Genomic DNA, 18,350 nt, shown 5'->3' with positions numbered 1-18,350 from the left:
GCTGGGCATGGTGGCACATACCTATAGTACCAGTTACTTGGGGGGTTGAGGCAGAGTATCACTTGAGCCCAGGAGTTTAAAGCCAACCTGGGAAACTTAGTGAGACTTCGTCTGAAAATAAAAAAGGACTGGAAATGTGGCTCAATATTAAAACACTTACCTAGCATGCACGAGGCCCTGGTTCCATGGCCAGTGTGAGATTGGAGGGGGTCACAGAATTATCCTACTTTTTACACACAGGAGAAAGGAAACAGGACTTGTCACAGTGTCCCTTTAAAATGCTACATTTTCCCATTGCTAGTCAATGATGACAACTGAGAAGGGAAGATGATCTTATTTATCCTGCGACTGTTATTTGAATGACACAATTCTTCTTCAGAGTAGACAGTTTAGTAGCTTTTTCTGTGGGGTGGGTTAATCTTCTTATCTAATAAATAATTAAGATCTATAATTGTGCAGTAATTTCCCTGAAACTTGAATGTGAAATTAAGCAAGAAGCAACATAAACATGAAGAGACTAGTTAATTTTGAAATAAATAAATCACTTAGCCAGGCATATTAGCACATGCCTATAATCCCAGCAACTCAGGAGGCTGAGACAGGAGGATTCCAAGTTCAAGGCCAACCTCATCAACTTAGAGAGACCCTAAGCAACTTTGGTGAGACCCTGTCCAAAATAAAAAGTGCTGAGAAGACAGCTCAGTGGTACAGCACTCCTGGGTTAAATTCCCAGTACCAAATAAACAAATCACTTAAAAATTACATTTTAAAGGCAAAAGAATAATAAATTCTTAAGCTTTCTGCTTTTTTGCAGTGCTCTGATTCTCTTATGGTTTGTATGTTACCATATAATAAATTTCATTAAAGTTGTATTTCTTCTTCAGGTGCAGTTGGTAAATAATCGCTTTAAAGGAGTCAAGTATTTCCGATTGAATACCCTCGCTTCTCTGGGTTATGTGGTTGTGGTGATCGACAACAGAGGATCCTGTCACCGAGGGCTTAAATTTGAAGGTGCCTTTAAATATAAAATGGTGTGTGAACACAAAAACTTTTCTTTAAAAAAAATTTTTTTTTTGGTGCATTGTTTAATGTGAAATCTGCAATTAGGAAGGGGTGTGTGTGTGTGTATGTGTTCAGGGGTGGGAGGGAAGATGCAATTTGTGTCCTAGGCTAGCTCTTGTCTACCTATGTATATCTGTGAAGAGCTGAGAGAGAGCCACGTTTATGTAGAAATATCCTCCCTTTCCACCTTAGCCAGATGGCAGCACCGTTTTAGTTTTCGGCATCCTTTATGCTATTGAGGAATATTTGAGATTTGTTCTGTCCTCTGTGAAGAGGGAAACCAACTGGTTAGTCCTTCCTTGTGACAAGCCTCTTTCTCTCTACAGGAAGCTTTAAATGCTACCTTTTAGAGATGCCCCATGTCCTTTCTGCTGCTATGGGAAATGATGAGAATCCGATGTTCCTTTTGCACAGTAAGGCAGTTACTGTGTTTGCCAGTGTATTGGACATGCTGAATAAGACATGGGGATTTTCTCCCACAGCCAGTTCTTTGACCTTATGTTATATTCTCATGTAAGTTTTGTTTTGTTTTGTTTTTATTTTAGTTTTTGGCTCAGTAAAGTGAGATTGTATGCACTGGCAGGCCAAGTAATATAGATAGGGTGGTAGTGGTAAGAACTAGGACTTAATAGAGCTTTAAAGAAACAAATAGTATGTTCAGTTCCTAGTGACATGATGGGAAAATAGGAAGGTTAGGACCTCAAGAGTGATTCCCTCTGCTTTATTACACTAAGTATTAAAAGAAGAAGTAAAATTAATTCCTCTTACGGGGGCTAATTTTTTGTCTATGGGTATAGGAAAGGCTTGTTACAAGGAAGATGCTGACCTCTTAGCAGACAACAGAACAAATGTAAATGGGAAATACCCAAAAGCAAGAGACAGTTTTTGCAGCCATAGGAAAGAATTTTTTAACTAAGTGATAACTAAATTCTAGGACAGACTAATAATAGAACTGTAGATACCTATTTCCAAGTAGATTTTTGAAAAAAAAAATGGGGATGGGAAATAGAATCTCAGTTATTAATGAATTCTAATCTGAAAAATAAATATTTTAGTAAAAAAGTTTATTAGCTTAAAAATCACTCTTATAAATGAAATTTTTATGCATCAGAATCAGTGAAATACTCTCCTTTTTTTTGACAGGGTCAAATAGAAATTGATGATCAAGTAGAAGGACTCCAGTATCTAGCCTCTCAATATGATTTCATTGACTTAGACCGTGTGGGCATCCATGGGTGGTCTTATGGAGGATACCTCTCCCTGATGGCATTAATGCAGAGATCAGATATCTTCAGGGTAAGTGATTTCCTATTGTACTCATTTTTTAAATAAGGGTACTGTGTAATAAAGTTTTTTTGTAAATTGAAGATATGTGAAAATGCTTATTTTCTGAAGGTTTAGAGTTAACAATATTATGGAATGTTATGGTCTGTGTATTAAATGACCATATGAAGTCAGTACCTCAGTTGTTAGCATAATTTTTCTTAGACTCTTGTCAACTTTGTAGTGAGTTTTTGACTATAATGGACATATCCCAAAAATTATAGTAGGCACTAATGATTAGTAAGACATATACATACATATTAGATTGTAATTGTTTGTTTAATTGTTAGACTGTAAGTTCTGACAACAAGGACCTCTTTGCTCTATATGCCACTGTATCCTCAGCTGCTAGATATAATGCTTGTCCTCAGTGAATTGTCAAACACTAGCCTCTGGGTTCAATTTCCAGCACTGGAAAAGTAAAAGTCTGTGTTGAATGAATGAATCATGAATTATTAAATATTTAAATGCTCACAATTCTATAAACAAACTCTTTAAAAAATATACCAGAGAAAATGAGATGAACATAGTTAATAGGAATTAAAAGTAGCATTTTTTTCTTAATATTGCAGTAATATGATTTTATTTTACAATGAAAAAAAGGTGTTTTTTTTTGTTTTTGTGGCGATGGTGATTAAACTCTGGGGCACTCTATCACAGGACTGTATCTTTAGCCTTTTATTGTATTTTAGTTTGAGACAGCATCTTGCTAAATTGCCCAAGCTGACCTTGAATTTGCAATCCTCCTGCCTCAGCCTCACAAATAGCTGGGATTAGGGTGGCATGTGGCACTGTGCTGGGTTGAAAGTAATTAGATATTTGAATACAGAACCATGTGGAAAAGCCTTAATATGAGGCAAGTTTTTAGTACTTAAATATAGTTCATTCATTGTTTTAAATTTTGTACTACAAAAGAGACTTTAAAAAAAAAAAAAGACTGCTTTTCCTACATAAAATTAACAATTCTCATGCATTTATTTTTCCCAATCACAGGAATGAGTTTATCCTGAGGTACTCATAAGCTTTAGTTCAGTCTCCCTCTTGATAAAGGAACCTACAGTTGTATTTCAGCTAGCCCTGGTTAAGGGTTTGGTGTCATCATGCCTGTGGAACATGAAACTTACTGAGTCACTGAGTATCAAATTGTGACCTTGGCAAGCTACTTCAGTTTTCTGAATGTATGCCTAGTAGTGGAGTTAAAGCCTAAGGATAATTTTAGCCTGTAAATTTGTAATTTTAAGTTCTTACTGCTAGCCATGCTAGTGTTTCTGGAACACAGTTCACTGTCAGTGTTGTCTTATGCAGGTTGCTATTGCGGGAGCCCCAGTCACTCTGTGGATCTTCTACGATACAGGGTACACGGAACGTTATATGGGTCACCCTGACCAGAATGAACAGGGCTATTACTTAGGATCTGTGGCCATGCAAGCAGAAAAATTCCCCTCTGAGTAAGTTCAAGCCCTTATAAAGTTTTAAATTGTTTTTGAAAAACTTATCTTTAATGATAATGAAAATTTCAGATATTGAAAACTAAGACTAATATTTTATAGAGCACTAGAATGGCTTGACTATTGCTCAAAGCAAAATTAAAGACCAGTTCATATACTGTATTTTGGGTTTTGGGGTTTGATTTTTGTTTTGGTTTGGTTTGGTTTTTGTTTTGTGGGGATTGAACTCAGGACCTCATGCATGCTAGGCGAGTGATATACCGCTGAGCTACACCCCACCCATGGTTTGGGTTTGTTGTTGTTGTTTTACAAGTTGTATTTTGAAAGAAGTTAAGTACACAACTGTTTCAAGATGGGAAAAATTTTGTGTCTATTTAGATATGTTTTATAAGCAGTTTTTCTAGCAACATGCTATAATTATTGATATGTTCTAATTAATAAATTATAAACGAATAATTTTTTTAAATGTTCTATTAACGTGGGATCTGGTTAGTATATTACAAATTTAATATTGAAACTATCGAATGTTTATTCTAACATTGTAGTATAAAGAAGTTAATGTTGACTAAGTGTGATTAGTTCAAAGGAATTTAGTGGTTCCCCCTAAATACTCTACTATTTTATCTAATATTTTTATTTCTCCAGACCAAATCGTTTACTACTCTTACATGGGTTCTTGGATGAGAATGTCCATTTTGCACACACCAGTATATTACTGAGTTTTTTAGTGAGGGCTGGAAAACCATATGATTTACAGGTGAGTTATTCTGTATTTTCAAATTAAATTCAATAGTCATTAACAGTTGTTTACTTTGAAATCTAATAAAATATGGAGTAAGGCCAAATTTTCAGCTGTGTCCACCTAAAGTATAGGCATAGTTATTACTATGATTGGATAAAATTGATGCTATTGAAGTTGGGCTAAAAAGCCTCTTGGATTGCATGACTTGTGTATCTATTTCTGCTTTCAGTTTATCAGCATGGAAATGATGACTGGGAATCCATTTACTGCTCTCCTTTGCTTTACTTTTCCCTCTTTGAAGGGTGAGGAGTTGCTAATTGATTTTATATTGAAAAAGGATTTTAGGCCCAGATTATATAAGTATCTTAATTTATTATTACATTGTCACTAGTACAGAAATTAGCAAGTTATCCTCCTCCATTGCTCCCTTATTCAAAAATAGATTTTAAGAGAAAGTATTCTTCCTTTTTATTTCTTTAAAAAAAAAAAACTATATGCTTAGCTGGGTGTGGTGGCACATGCTTATAATACTAGCCACTCAGGATGTAGAAGCAGGAGGATTGAAAGTTCTAGGCCAGCCTCAGTAACTTAGTGAGATTCTGTCTCAAAATAAAAAATAAAATGGCTGGAGGGACTGAAGTTGGACTCAGTGGTAGAACGTTTGCCTCGAATTCGTGAGGCACTGAGTTTGATCCTTAGCACCACAAAATAAATAAATAAATTAACAAAATAAAGGTGTGTCCATCTACAACTATAAAAGAAATTCTTTTTAAAAAAAAATGACTTGAGATATAGCTCATTGGAGTGCCCCTGGGTTCAATCCCTGTGGGAGGGGGGAGGATCATGTGCTCATAAGAAATGAAAAAAAACATTACTTTTTTCCTTTTTTATATTTCAGTTGACATTTCTGTCCAGTTAAACTATGATATATTTATCTATAGCAGTAGTTTTCAAGCTTTTTGGTCTCAAGATCTCTTTATATACCAAAAAACTTTGTTTATGTGGGTTTTATCTATCAGTGTTTCTTTCTGGGTGTGATGGCACATGCCTGTTGTCCCAGCTACTTAGGAGGCTGAGGCAGGAGGGTTGCTTGAGCCCACAAATTTAAGAACAACTTAGGCGGGCTGGGAATGTGGCTCAGGTGGTAGCGCGCTCGTCTGGCATGCGTGCGGCCCGGGTTCGATCCCCAGCACCACATACCAACAAAGATGTTGTGTCCGCCGAGAACTAAGAAATAAATATTAAAAAAATTTCTCTCTCTCTCTCTCCCCTCTGTCACTCTCTCTTAAAAAAAAAAAAAAATCAAAAGTCTTTCTCTCTCTTAAAAAAAAAAAAAAAAAAGAACAACTTAGGCAACATAGTTTCCAAAATTTGAATTTTCCTTAAAAGCTTAAATTGTGTCATTAGCAAACAAATACTATTAGTGTGGTCCTCAAAGTGACCATATTACTTCATTTACTTTTGACAAATGTTTACCAAATAGCAAAGTCTGAATGATCATGGTTGGTCAGTCATTCTCTGCCCAAAAAGAAGGGTGGGGGCAGGGAGTTCCACTAAAAAGCAGCAGTTCAACTTGCAACTTGGTTACACAGGTGCTTTCCTTTGAGACATCCTGTAGCACAAACGCTTTGTGTATATTTCTCATTTCATCACTACAGAGTATTAAAAAGGCTTCTGTGGGGTTACAGTTTATAAAATTCAATTTTTTTTTACTGCTATTTAAGTGAAATTGACATTTTTTTCTTTCTTACTACAAGTGTGCAGTGGTAACATTACTGTGACTTCTGGAACAATTTAATATTATTGCTTTGATTTCATGCTAAGGCACAATTGCTTTTGTATTATCAGTGCTACACAGTCAGTAAAGGCAAATAATGTTTTTTATAGTTCTAAAAGTAGTTTTTTTTTTTTTTAAGAGAGAGTGAGGGGAGGGAGAGAGAAAGAGAGAGAGAGAGAGAATTTTTAATATTTATTTTTTAGTTATCGGTGGACATAACATCTTTGTTTGTATGTGGTGCTGAGGATCGAACCCAGGCTGCGCGCATGCCAGAGGGGCGCGCTACCGCTTGAGCCACATCCCCAGCCCCTCTAAAAGTAGTTTTGATCTTATGTATCCTTTAAAAGGGTTTCAAAGAACCCCTCAAAGTCTGCATACCACACTTGGGTAATGAACTGTTGGTTTACAGGAAAATCCTTCATGAAGCCTGATAGGTGTATAGGAATTACAAGACAGGGGCTTTTTTTTTTTTTGGTGGTACAAGAGATTGAATTCATGGGTGCTCTACCACTCAGCTACATGCCCAGCCCTCTTATTTTTTTATTTTGAGATAGGGTCTTGCTACATTGACTAGGTTGACCTAAGCTTGCAATACTTCTGCCTGATTTCTCAAGTAGCTGGGTAATATTGTAGGCTACACCACCTTGCCTCATGAGGAAGGGCCCTTAAAATAGGATATATTTATTTTGTTATGCTCTTTATTATTGATCCTGTTTTAAAAAAAACAGAGTTTTCAAGGAGATGTGTTATTAAATTTTGTTTTAATACTTTTACTTTTTGTTGTTAAGATCTATCCTCAGGAGAGACACAGCATAAGAGTTCCTGAATCTGGAGAACATTATGAACTACATCTTTTGCACTATCTTCAAGAAAACCTTGGATCACATATTGCTGCTCTGAAAGTGATATAATTTTGACCTGTGTAGAATACTGGTATACACTGGCTATTTAACCAAATGAGGTTTAATCAATAAGAGAACACAGAATTGATCATCACATTTTATACCTGCCACATAACATCTACTTCTCAAAGTAAATTTGGTGCCATGTAGGCATCTACAGCTGTGGATAGTAATCTAATACCTTAACTGTACACACACAAAATTGAATGATTCATATGTCTAAGGGATCCAGCAATACCATGAGAAATACTGAAAGAAATAAGACAGTAGCACCACATATCCATATTACCCTATTTTCACTTTTAATAGCATTATAAACCTCATGGACTTAATTAGTGTATTTTTACAATATACTTCTGAGTTTATTAAAATATGATGACATTAGTGATCAGTTTGGTTCAATTCCAGAATCTCTGACTAGTTACGGATTTGATAGCACTTAAATGTAATTGAATAGCTATGCTTCATTGCTTGAGGTGTATCCAGCATGTTATGAACTAATCACTATTAAACCTATGACTTAACCAGTCATTAATGATTTTTTTAAGATAACTTAGTGGCCTACTAAAGATACTTATTTTGGCTTCTGACCAGTTTTTAGCCAATTTAAACTGTATCTAGTATAAATGATTCTCTTTTTTCTTCAATGAGATGACAAAGTACGTTTTTCCTTTCACATAAAGGCAAATAACTGTATATATAGCATGGATTTAATTAGTCTTATGATGTTGATAATTATAGACAGAAAAATTTTAATCAGATGATTAGAGCTTAAATATTTGCAGGCAAGATTTTTTTTTCTCCTTCCTTTAGGAAAAGAAAAAAGTGCACATTCCCTTGCAGTCAGAAAATTTGGTGGTGCCAGTTTCCTTGTGATATTTCCCTATTAAAATGTTCCAGGGGGCTTGGGTTGTGGCTCAGTGGCAGAGCACTTGCCTAGCACAAGTGAGGCACTGGGTTCAATCCTCAGCATCACTTACAAAAAATAAGCAAATAAAATAAAGGCATGCTATCCATCTACAATTTAAAAAAATATGTTCCAGAATTTAGGGAGGTGGAAGGAATCACGTGGTGTAGGGAAAGCCAGGGAATGGAGAATGACAGGGAGAGGAGGTGGCAAGGGTCTACTTAAGAACTAAGCACAAGTAGGTTAAACAGAAATTGGAAAGTGAAATTTAAACTACTAGAATATTAGGAAACCAGAATTAAGAAATCACTCTGTTGTCAACACAGCTTCAGACTAACATCATTCAGGGGAGGAAAACTTCCTTAGAGTTATTTTTATATTCCAGGGTTTTTTGTTGTTTTGTTATTTTTCCTCTTAATTTTAGAATTCTTTCAGATTAAACTTTACCTTTAAATTATTGAACATAATTTAGGTATTGTGAGCTTAAAATAAAAAGGTTTCCAAACAACCCCTTTACCATAAACAAACTCCTGCAAGCCATAGCATTTTGTTTCAGAGTTTAAGGCCTATGAATAGTTTTTTTGTTTTTTTTTTTAAAGGCCATGACATTTTGTGGGTTTAGCCTTCACACTTGACTGAAGGGAGCTCATAGACTTTTAAGTACTGGTTGAGATCTGTCCTCATAAGGTTTTCGGGTACTGTGGGACCCATTGAAACCAGAGGCAGGAAGGGCATCTATGAGTTTGACCCTTTTTATCACAAGCTTCAGTATTTAAAAAGTTATTACTAGTACTTTTAAATCACTCCAAGAAAAATTTATCTATTTCTTTCTCACCACTACAGATAGTATACATTAATTCTACAGGGGGTACATAATATACATTAATTCTACAGGGGGTACAGCCTGCCTTAGTGAGGACCATGGCTGTGCACCAAAGGTGGACTTGATTGAGGGCCAGGTGAGAGGCAGAGGAGACGCTGAAATGGCAGGGTGACCTGGTGGTTCTGACCTTGGAGAAGGGGGATTGGGTTTTGCTGGTTGTGTATTTATTCTGTATAATAGATTTCATACTTTTCTTTATTATCTGTGTCTGTATTGATTTTAATGTTTATAATGTTTTCTCATGCCAAGATTTGTTAATATTTTTTCAGTGTTAAATTAAATTGATTTGGGTAACTTTTATTCCCCAAGAAAGTATTTTCCCTCATGACTTAAGTATATATCTGACTGTTGGAAGATGGTATTTTTTGGACTAGTTGACCTCTGAGGATCTATCCTTATATGCAAAGTAGAAATGGCATAAAATAGCTTTTTAGAAAGCTACTCATTTGAAACCTCTTTCCCATTAAGAGATGCTATATTGAAGAAACAACTTTATTTTACCAAAACAAACAAACCTTATAAAACCTCATATGTTCTTGAATTCACAGGTGTTTTCCTTTTCCATTTTGCCTTTTTTCCTCTTATCACCAGGAATGTTCCTTTTATAGCTCCCAGTTACTTAAATGCCATTCTGCTTCTCTAGGGGGAGAAAATACCTGGCTGAATTTGTTTTTACAACCTGTATAGAAAACATAGTAAATTTCTCTTACCCTGACTATGGGTAACAATAGTTATAGAATATAAGTAACAAAAAAGTAGTTTTGTAAGAGCTTAAAAGCATCAGGTTAAACACCAACGTAGGTTTTTGTAGGCTTGATAAATGAATAGCAATCACCTAATGCAGTTGCTTGAACTTTGCAGAACATTATAACTCAAAATCAAAGATTCATGTGGGGTGCTTACTGAAAGAAATGCATTCTTGAGCCTGACTCCTAAGAAATTTGTATTCCATTGATTTGGGTGGAGATCAGGAATGTGCATTTCTAGCAAGCTTTCTAGGTGATGCTAAATCAAATCACTCTGGACTATTTTAAGAGTGGGATTGGATTGAGAAAATTATAGGGAATTTTTATACTGGACTGACTCATAAGAACTTAAAACAATAATCAGGAAAGCTGCTCATGTGTGATAACTGTTGGTTCCTTTTCATTCTGAAAACAGAAGAAATTAACTTTGTATCCCTTTTGTCTAGAGGTTCATTTTGGAATGAAGGTTTTTCCCTCAATGCCATTCATTCCTGGCTCTTTTTCAAAGGCTCACACAAGAATATAACATCACAATACATGCATTACCTTTTAAAATAATGAAATATAGATAATGATGCTTGCTCTTTTTTTTCCTACTTGTTTTATTCCTTACAGAAGGTGTATCCCACCTTTCTACAACACGATTCTCTCTAGGTGGAATGATTCCAGTAAGATTTCATTATTATAGAATCATAAGTTTTCAAGATGGAGTAAATCTTGGATTAAATTATTATTCTCATTCGTTAGAGGAGGAACCTACATACTACAGAGAGGAAGCCACACAGACAGTTAGTATTTGGTTGGTACTAAATTCCATCTAGATATCCTGCCTCATGGTAGTTAAATGATATATAGAAAAGGCAGATTTTTAAAGATGTATTTATTAATATGTTCCTATAAAACATTTTAAAAGTAAACCACATAAAATGGTTAAATTTTCCATTCTAAAGTAAATGCTAAGCATGCTTATTAATGAAGCAATACTTCTGATTAGTAGTTGAGATTCTGAAGTTAATTAAACTTATTACACTAAATGTGTTTTCCTTGGTGTAGTAGGGGGTTTGGTGATTGGGATATAGAGTAGACCCCTTGCTTAAGCCCAAAAGCCCACCTTATAGCAATTTGATAAAAAGAGACATGGCTGTAAATTAAGATATGTAATGTGAGTGTCCTTTCCCTGCAGATATGAAGGAATAAGGAAATATCCCTTACCCCAGCCTTCCCAACCCTACCTATACACTTTCCAGCCAAAAATATTGACTCAGATGTCTTAGTACAAGGTGCTGGGCTCTAGGAAATTGTTTTAAAAGTCCCTCACAGACAAAAAGTCATATTTGTATGTACTTATGTTTTTACATAACCCAAATACAAATTTATGTTATATTCAGCAACATTGGAGTTCAGTTCTTTATAGAGTATAAAGTGCCTGCTGTTTTAAGCACTGACTTGTATGAAATGAATTGCATGTCTCATTCCAGTAAGTTTATGGGTTTTTTTCATTTTCAGCTACATGGCTTTTAATTATGTAAAGTGAAATATTAGTTTTGTTGCATTTTATTACAGGTTCTTGGTTGCAATAAAGATGCTGCTGAAATTGATTTAAATGTTCCTTCCCCACCCACTTCCCCATTTGTACAGCCTTGCTTTGATTCATCACAGCTGTGGAGTGAATGTGCATGAAGGAGGTCAGGTGCACACAGTGGGGAAAGGATTACATGGGAGTTTAGTGTAAACACTAGCCAGAGTGCATCCCAGCCCAGTGGGGGTATACACAGAACCACTCATGGTTCTAACAGCCAGCAGCTGATGCTGCCAGGGTAGGTGATATTTGGAACCAGTGACTACTAGTCCCCCTGAGCAGTTGGGATTTCTTAGGAATGCCACTTGGGGTTGGTAGTGATTTGTATACACTCTCAAGGAAATTTTGAGGGAGTTCAGAGCATTCTTTTTTCAGAGATGTATTTGACAATTCTCTGGTTTTTTTGGAGCTGAATTAGAAAAAGGGCAGGAAGCATATGTACTCCTCTGAAATAAGTAAATATGGATTTGTCTGATAATCTTTCCAGAACAATCTGAATTCTATAACTTTCTGAAGTTGTATGTAAAATATTTCATGAACAAATGATGGTATATTATTCTGGAGAGATCTTTGGTTAAAGACAATCTTTAAGATAATGCTACAGTGGGGCTGGGGATGTGGCTCAAGCGGTAGCGTGCTCGCCTGGCATGCGTGCGGCCCGGGTTCGATCCTCAGCACCACATACCAACAAAGATGTTGTGTCCGCCGAGAACTAAAAAATAAATATTAAAATTCTTTAAAAAAAAAAAAAGATAATGCTACAGGAGGCTGGGGTTGGGGCTCAATGGCAGAGCGCTTGCCTATCACGTGCAAGGCCCTGGGTTCGATCCTCAGCACCACATAAAAATAAATAAAGATATTGTGTCCAACTAAAAAATAAATATTAAAAAAAGATAATGCTACAGATGAGTGTTTCCCAACCTTTTCACCTCGTGACACATATACCAAAAAAATAAAATAAAAAATATTTGCATGACACTCTAGGATAAACTGAGGCATGCTGGGGTAACCTGTTGAGGCTTCTTCAGCCTGAAGTTACTGGCCAGGCCCACCCCATCTCTAAAGAGATTAGTATCAGCACATATATAATCCATGTGAGGCACAATGGGTAAGAAATTTTTATAGATTACTGTGGTATCTTTAAATCAGCCTGGATTTATTGCTAATCAGAAATCAACTTTCAGCCTAGCCATATTCATCCACAGACTGTGATGGAGGATGTAAACTCTCAGTCCTTGTAGGGCTCCAGTGCTCACTTGTTCACTTATCAGAACAAGTGTGGCCTTATAGCCTCTTGACCTCCTTTTGGCCTAACCTCGTCCACTCATGGATATGGAGCAGCAGTGATTGATTCCTTGGTGCTTTTGAGGGAAGCAGAATTAAAACAGCTGCCATATGAAAATCTCAAAACCAGAGTATAGTTTTAGTTTGGTAAATTCCAGGATTTAAATATTCATGAGCCTGGCTACCCACATATCTGTTGTCCTGGCTCTGCCATTCTGGAAGGAGTTCCCATTGAAATGAATTAGTTGTTTCAGCTCTGACATAGGCACCAAGATCAAGTTTGCTGTGTGCTCCTTCCTGAGAGATAACTCTCTAAAATATTTACCAGACTCAAGTCTCATTTTTTGTGGGGGGGGGGGGGGAGGAGGGATTAGAGTTGGAATCAAACCAAAAGCCTCACAAGTATCAGGCAAGTGTTTTACCACTGAGCCCAGACTTGAGTTTTTTTTTTAATATTTCTTTTTTTTTTTTTTAGTTTTTTTTTGGTGGACACAACATCTTTGTTTGTATGTGGTGCTGAGGATCAAACCTGGGCCGCACGCATGCCAGGCAAGCGCACTACCGCTTGAGCCACATCCCCAGCCCCAGACTTGAGTTCTTGAAATGCAAGTTTACGAAAACAATTAGCCAGGATAGTAGTCCCTACTCCTCTCTAGGAATCCCACCACCACCATCCTCATTGGAAAGACACCCTGCAGAAGTGGCCTAGTTATTTTAGAATTTTCTTCACAGGTACAGTTCTTTGTAGGAATGTCCTCTGACCAAGATCGGGAAACCACATAGCTCTTATGTAAAATGAACTGTCCATGTTGGCTTGGTTAATGAACATGTGTATAGTTGGAGCGGCATTCTTAAGTGCATATGAATAATAACAGTCTGTGTAGTGCACTTGGCTACTTAATGATGTGTTGCCTTGTTAATTGTTTGAGCTGTCCATTCCTCTTCCTTTGTATTGCCATTGCTGTCCTCTCTGTCTCATGCTAGATCACTGCAACAATTCTTTACCTAACCTGATTGGGAATGAAGAGCAGAATTCCAGGTAACTTCAAAGAAACACTTCACAACTTTGATTCAGCAAGTGTTTAGCAACAGTCATGTGTCAGTTCTGTATTGGGCCATGAGAAAACAAAACTGAAGAAGACATGGTCTTTTGCTCTCAATGAACTCTCAGCACCAACTTCACCTCCTACCCCATTAGCACACCCTATAGGACACTGCCACTTCCTTAAAGACAAGCTAGTTCATTCTTTTTTGGTGCCAAGAATGGAACCCTGGGACACTCAACCATGGAGGCACATCCCCAGCCCTTTTTGTATTTTATTTAGAGACAGGGTCTCACTAAGTTGCTTAGAGCCTTGCTAAATTACTGAGGCTGGCTTTGAACTCGTGATCCTCCTGCTTCAGCCTCCTGAGTTGCTGAGATTATAGGCATGCACCACCATACCCGACTAAGGCAAGCTAGTGCTTAACTCCTCGTGGTGCTCCTGTCCATAATACAATCCAAGTTCTACCTGACATACAAGACCCTGTGTCAGCCAGGCAGGGCACATTCATCTGTAGTCCCAGCTACTCAGGAGGCTGAGGCCAGAGAATCCCTTGAGCCCAGGGATTCAGGGCTATCTGAGCCATCTTCATTTGCCTTTACCTCTAGGCTTTTCGATCACCTAGGCTTTTGATCACCTCCGTGCATGTGGATTTCCTTTCATTTATATAACACACATTTTTAGTCAATCAGATTCCTCTTTCAACTTCTGCAGTGCTTGTATGGGAATCATGCCTGAGGAGTGACTTGGGGGCTGACCTCACCCTGGCCTCTACAACTTGCTAGTTTTATGGGCTTGCATATGTTTACATCATATTCTGACCCTCAGTGTTCTTAGATGTGAGATGGGAATACTAATAGAACCAATCTTCCTTAATAGATTGTGGTGCAGATTAGATGACTAATACACAGAAAGCACTTGGTTCCTGGCACACAATAAAAGAACTCAAAAGATTATCTCAGATTTAGCATTTAATTTTGTACCATATTGTTTGCTGCTGGTTTTGTTTGTCCAGTTAGATTTCAGACTCAATGTAGGCACTTTTAGTCTTGTTTCATTCTCACCAAAAAATAGAGAGTCAGGTATTTAATAACCACTTATTAGATACTTAAATGCCAAAAAATTTCCAAATAAGAAGTATTTGACCTCCATTTAGAGTTTTCTAAATGATCAATTATAGATTCCTAAGCACATCTACCAAGTTGCTTGTAAGAATGCGAAAGAAATTATTCAAGTTTTTTTTATTGGCATTGATGATAAAATTATTAACTGATGTATAATATTTGTACTCAATGAAAATGGTGTACTACTTTCTCTAGGATTTTCTCTCTCCCCACCCTTCAATCTAGCTGTTGCTATAAATTGCATACTTCATCCCAATTACAACATGAGAAAGTTTACTGTAACTCAGCAAATGGAGAAGGTCTTTATCTACTGTCCAGTATTGGTTTCAGTGAAGAATAAAATGAGCCAACCAGCTTCACAAGACTCCTTTAAAGTTTTTTTTTTTTTTCTTTTTTCTTTTTTCCTGTTCTACCACTGGGATGCTTCCCTGGTCCTTTGCATTTTATTTTGAGACAGGATCTCACTAAGTTGCCTAGACTGGTCTGGAACTGGGAATCCTCCTGCCTCAGCCTCCCAAGTAGCTGCAGTTACAAGCATGTGTGCTAGACCCACCTATTAATTGTACATATTAATGGAGCTCAGTGTGATATTTCAAAACATGCATACATCGTTCAGCCTTCATTGATTTCCTTCTCCCCTTCATAGTCTCTAGTAATCTCTAGTAATCTCCATTCAGGTCAACTTCTCTTCTCCCTCTCTCTTCCACATATGAGAGAGAACATGCATTTGTCCTTCTGGGTCTGGTTTATTTCATTTAATAATGACCTCTGGTCCCATCCATTTTGCTGCAAATGATATTTCTGAATAATATTCCATTGTATGTGTGTATATGTATACACACACAGGGTGACATAAATATATATATACACACACACACACACATTTAAGGATAGAAATACATAAATTAACAAAAACCCATAGATATTATATATAATGTATATATATATATAATATATATATTAATTTCCATAGGCACAACTAGATTTCACATGTAATATAAAATTAACACCTTAGGGCTGGGATTGTGGCTCAGCAGTAGAGTGGCTCGCCTAGCATGTGAGAGGCCCTGGATTTGATCCTCAGCACCACATAAAAATAAAGATTTGTATCCAGTTACAACTAAAAAATAAATATTTAAAAATAAATAAAATTAACACCTTAAATAATCCACAGATAAAACTATATATACACATTCTATATATACATACACACACACACACACACACATACATATATCTTGTTTTCTTTATTCATCTGTTGGTGGGCACCTAGGCTGATTTCATAATTATTGTGAATAGTACAGCAAAAAACATAGGTATACACTTATTTGGTATAGTAATCTTACTTCCTTTGGATATATATCCAGAAGTGGAATAGCTGGATCATATAGTGGTATATTTTTAATTTCTTAAGGAACCTCCAACTGTTCTCTATAATTGTTACACTAATTTACATTCCCATCAACAGTGTATTATACTTCTTTTTTCTCCACATCCTTGCCATCAGTACTTTTTTAATAATAGCAGTTCTAACAAGTGACATTTTATTGTAATTTTGATTTGCATTTCCCTAATGACTGATATTGAGCATTTTTTTCCATGTATTCGTTGTTTTTTTGTTTGTTTGTTTGTTTTTTGGTTCTGAGATTAAATTTGGGAGTACTCTACCATTGAGCTACATTCCTACGCCTCTCTCTCTTTTTTTTTTTTTTGTTAACATTTTAATTTGTGAGGAACTATATTATTTGCCTGAAGTACTGAAATAACCAAGTAGTTGATTAATACATAGGAATATCTGCAAAACGGGAATATTGTGGCATTAAAAATAAGAAAACAAACTTATTAATATAATTTTTCATGTACTAAGAGAGTGTCTATACTTTTTATTTTTGAGTCAGGGTCTTGCTAAATTGCTGAGGCTGGCCTTGAATTTACAATCTTACTGCCTCAGCCTCCTGAGTCTCTGGGATAACAGGCATGGACCACTGTACCCAGTTTGTATTTCTTCTTCTTTTGAGGAGAGTCTTATTCAGATTATTTGATAATTTTTTAATTGAATTACTCAGGTTTTTGTTGTTTAATTTTTAAGTTCCTTAGATATTCTTTATTTTTTTAAAGAGAGAGAGATTTTTTTTTATTATCTATTTTTTAGTTTTCGGCGGACACAACATCTTTGTTTGTATGTGGTGCTGAGGATCGAACCTAGGCTGCATGCATGCCAGGCGAGTTGTGCTACTGCTTGAGCCACATCTCCAGCCTCTCCTTAGATATTCTTAATACTAAACTTTGTCCAATGAATGCTTGGCAAATATTTTCTACCATTCTGTAGGTTGTCTCTTTACTGTTTCCTATGCAGAAGCATTTTAGTTTGATATAATTCTTTTTTTTATTAGTTGCTCAAGACAATACAATGATCTTGACATATCATACATTTGATTCAAATAGGGTATGAATTCTCATTTTTCCACGTGTCCAGATTGCAGGATCACATTGGTTTTACATCCATGTGTTTACATACAGCAATCCTAGTATCAGTTGTATTCTGCTGCTTTTTTGTTTGTTTGTTTGTTTGTTTTTGTTTTTGAGAGAGAGAGAGAGAGAGAGAGAATTTTTAATATTTATTTCTTAGTTTTCGGCGGATACAACATCTTTGTATGTGGTGCTGAAGATCGAACCCGGGCCGCACGCATGCCAGGCAAGCACGCTACCGCTTGAACCACATCCCCAGCCCTCTGCTGTGTTTGATATAATCCTATTTGTCTATTTTTGCTTTGATTTCCAGTGCTTTTGGGATAATATCCAGAAGTTATTGCCTATGCCAATATCTTGAACTGCTTCTCCTTTTTTCCTCCAGTAGTTTTATAATTTCAAATCTTAGTTTTCAGTCTTTGTTTCATTTTTTGAGTTGGTTTTTGTACAGGGTAAGAGAGATCAAAATTCAGTCGCCTGCATGTGGATATCCATTTTTTTTTCAGCACTATTTATTGAAGAGGCTGTCCTTTCTCCAATGTATGTTTTTTGTTTATTTGATTGGTTTTTGGTTTTGTTTTGTTTTTGTTTTTGTTTTTGGTAACCAGGAATGAACTCAGGAATTCTGAGCCATATAACCAGCCCTATTTTGTATTTTATTTAGAGACAGGGTCTCACTGAGTTGCTTAGGGCCTCGCTTTTGCTGAGGCTAACTTTGAACTCGTGATCCTCCTGCCTCAGCCTCCGGAGATGCTGGAATTACAGGTGTGCACCACTATGCCTGACCCAATGTATGTTTTTGTTGCCTGTGCTAAGAATCAATTTACTGTTAATGTCTGAGTTTATTTATGGGAACTCTGTTCCTGTTCACACACATAAAAAGAAACTATAGACCAAAATCCCTGATGAATATGAGTTCTGAAAAATTCTGAACAAAATACTTGCAAGTAGAATCCAACAACACATCAAAAAGACCATTCATGGGCTGGGGATATAGCTAAGTTGTTAGAGTGCTTGCCTTGCATGCACAAGGCCCTGTGTTCAATCCCCAGCACCATAAA

At 36.4% G+C, this 18,350-nt stretch overlaps 1 protein-coding gene across 11 annotated transcripts in view; it reads left to right on the top strand.

Annotated features, from left to right (window-relative positions):
- The window catches only part of Dpp8 (dipeptidyl peptidase 8), a 60,479-nt gene extending 49,095 nt beyond the window's left edge, over positions 1–11,384 (top strand). For 8 of the 11 annotated variants that reach the window (XM_026384921.2, XM_026384919.2, XM_026384920.2 and 5 more), the window contains 5 exons: positions 885–1,031; positions 2,206–2,358; positions 3,691–3,833; positions 4,479–4,590; positions 7,141–11,384. In XM_026384921.2, the coding sequence (XP_026240706.1) occupies positions 885–1,031; positions 2,206–2,358; positions 3,691–3,833; positions 4,479–4,590; positions 7,141–7,263 (678 nt within the window). In that variant the 3' untranslated portion in view covers positions 7,264–11,384. Of the gene's footprint in view, positions 1–884; positions 1,032–1,388; positions 1,576–2,205; positions 2,359–3,690; positions 3,834–4,478; positions 4,591–7,140 lie in introns of those variants that run through there. The other 3 variants (XM_026384925.2, XM_026384928.2, XM_026384927.2) reach the window with 3 other exon arrangements.
- Positions 11,385–18,350: the final 6,966 nt, after the last annotated feature.

This window comes from Urocitellus parryii, chromosome 6 (assembly GCF_045843805.1).
Source record: "Urocitellus parryii isolate mUroPar1 chromosome 6, mUroPar1.hap1, whole genome shotgun sequence".
Taxonomy (NCBI): domain Eukaryota; kingdom Metazoa; phylum Chordata; class Mammalia; order Rodentia; family Sciuridae; genus Urocitellus; species Urocitellus parryii.
This window is presented reverse-complemented; position numbering and strand designations above follow the sequence as displayed.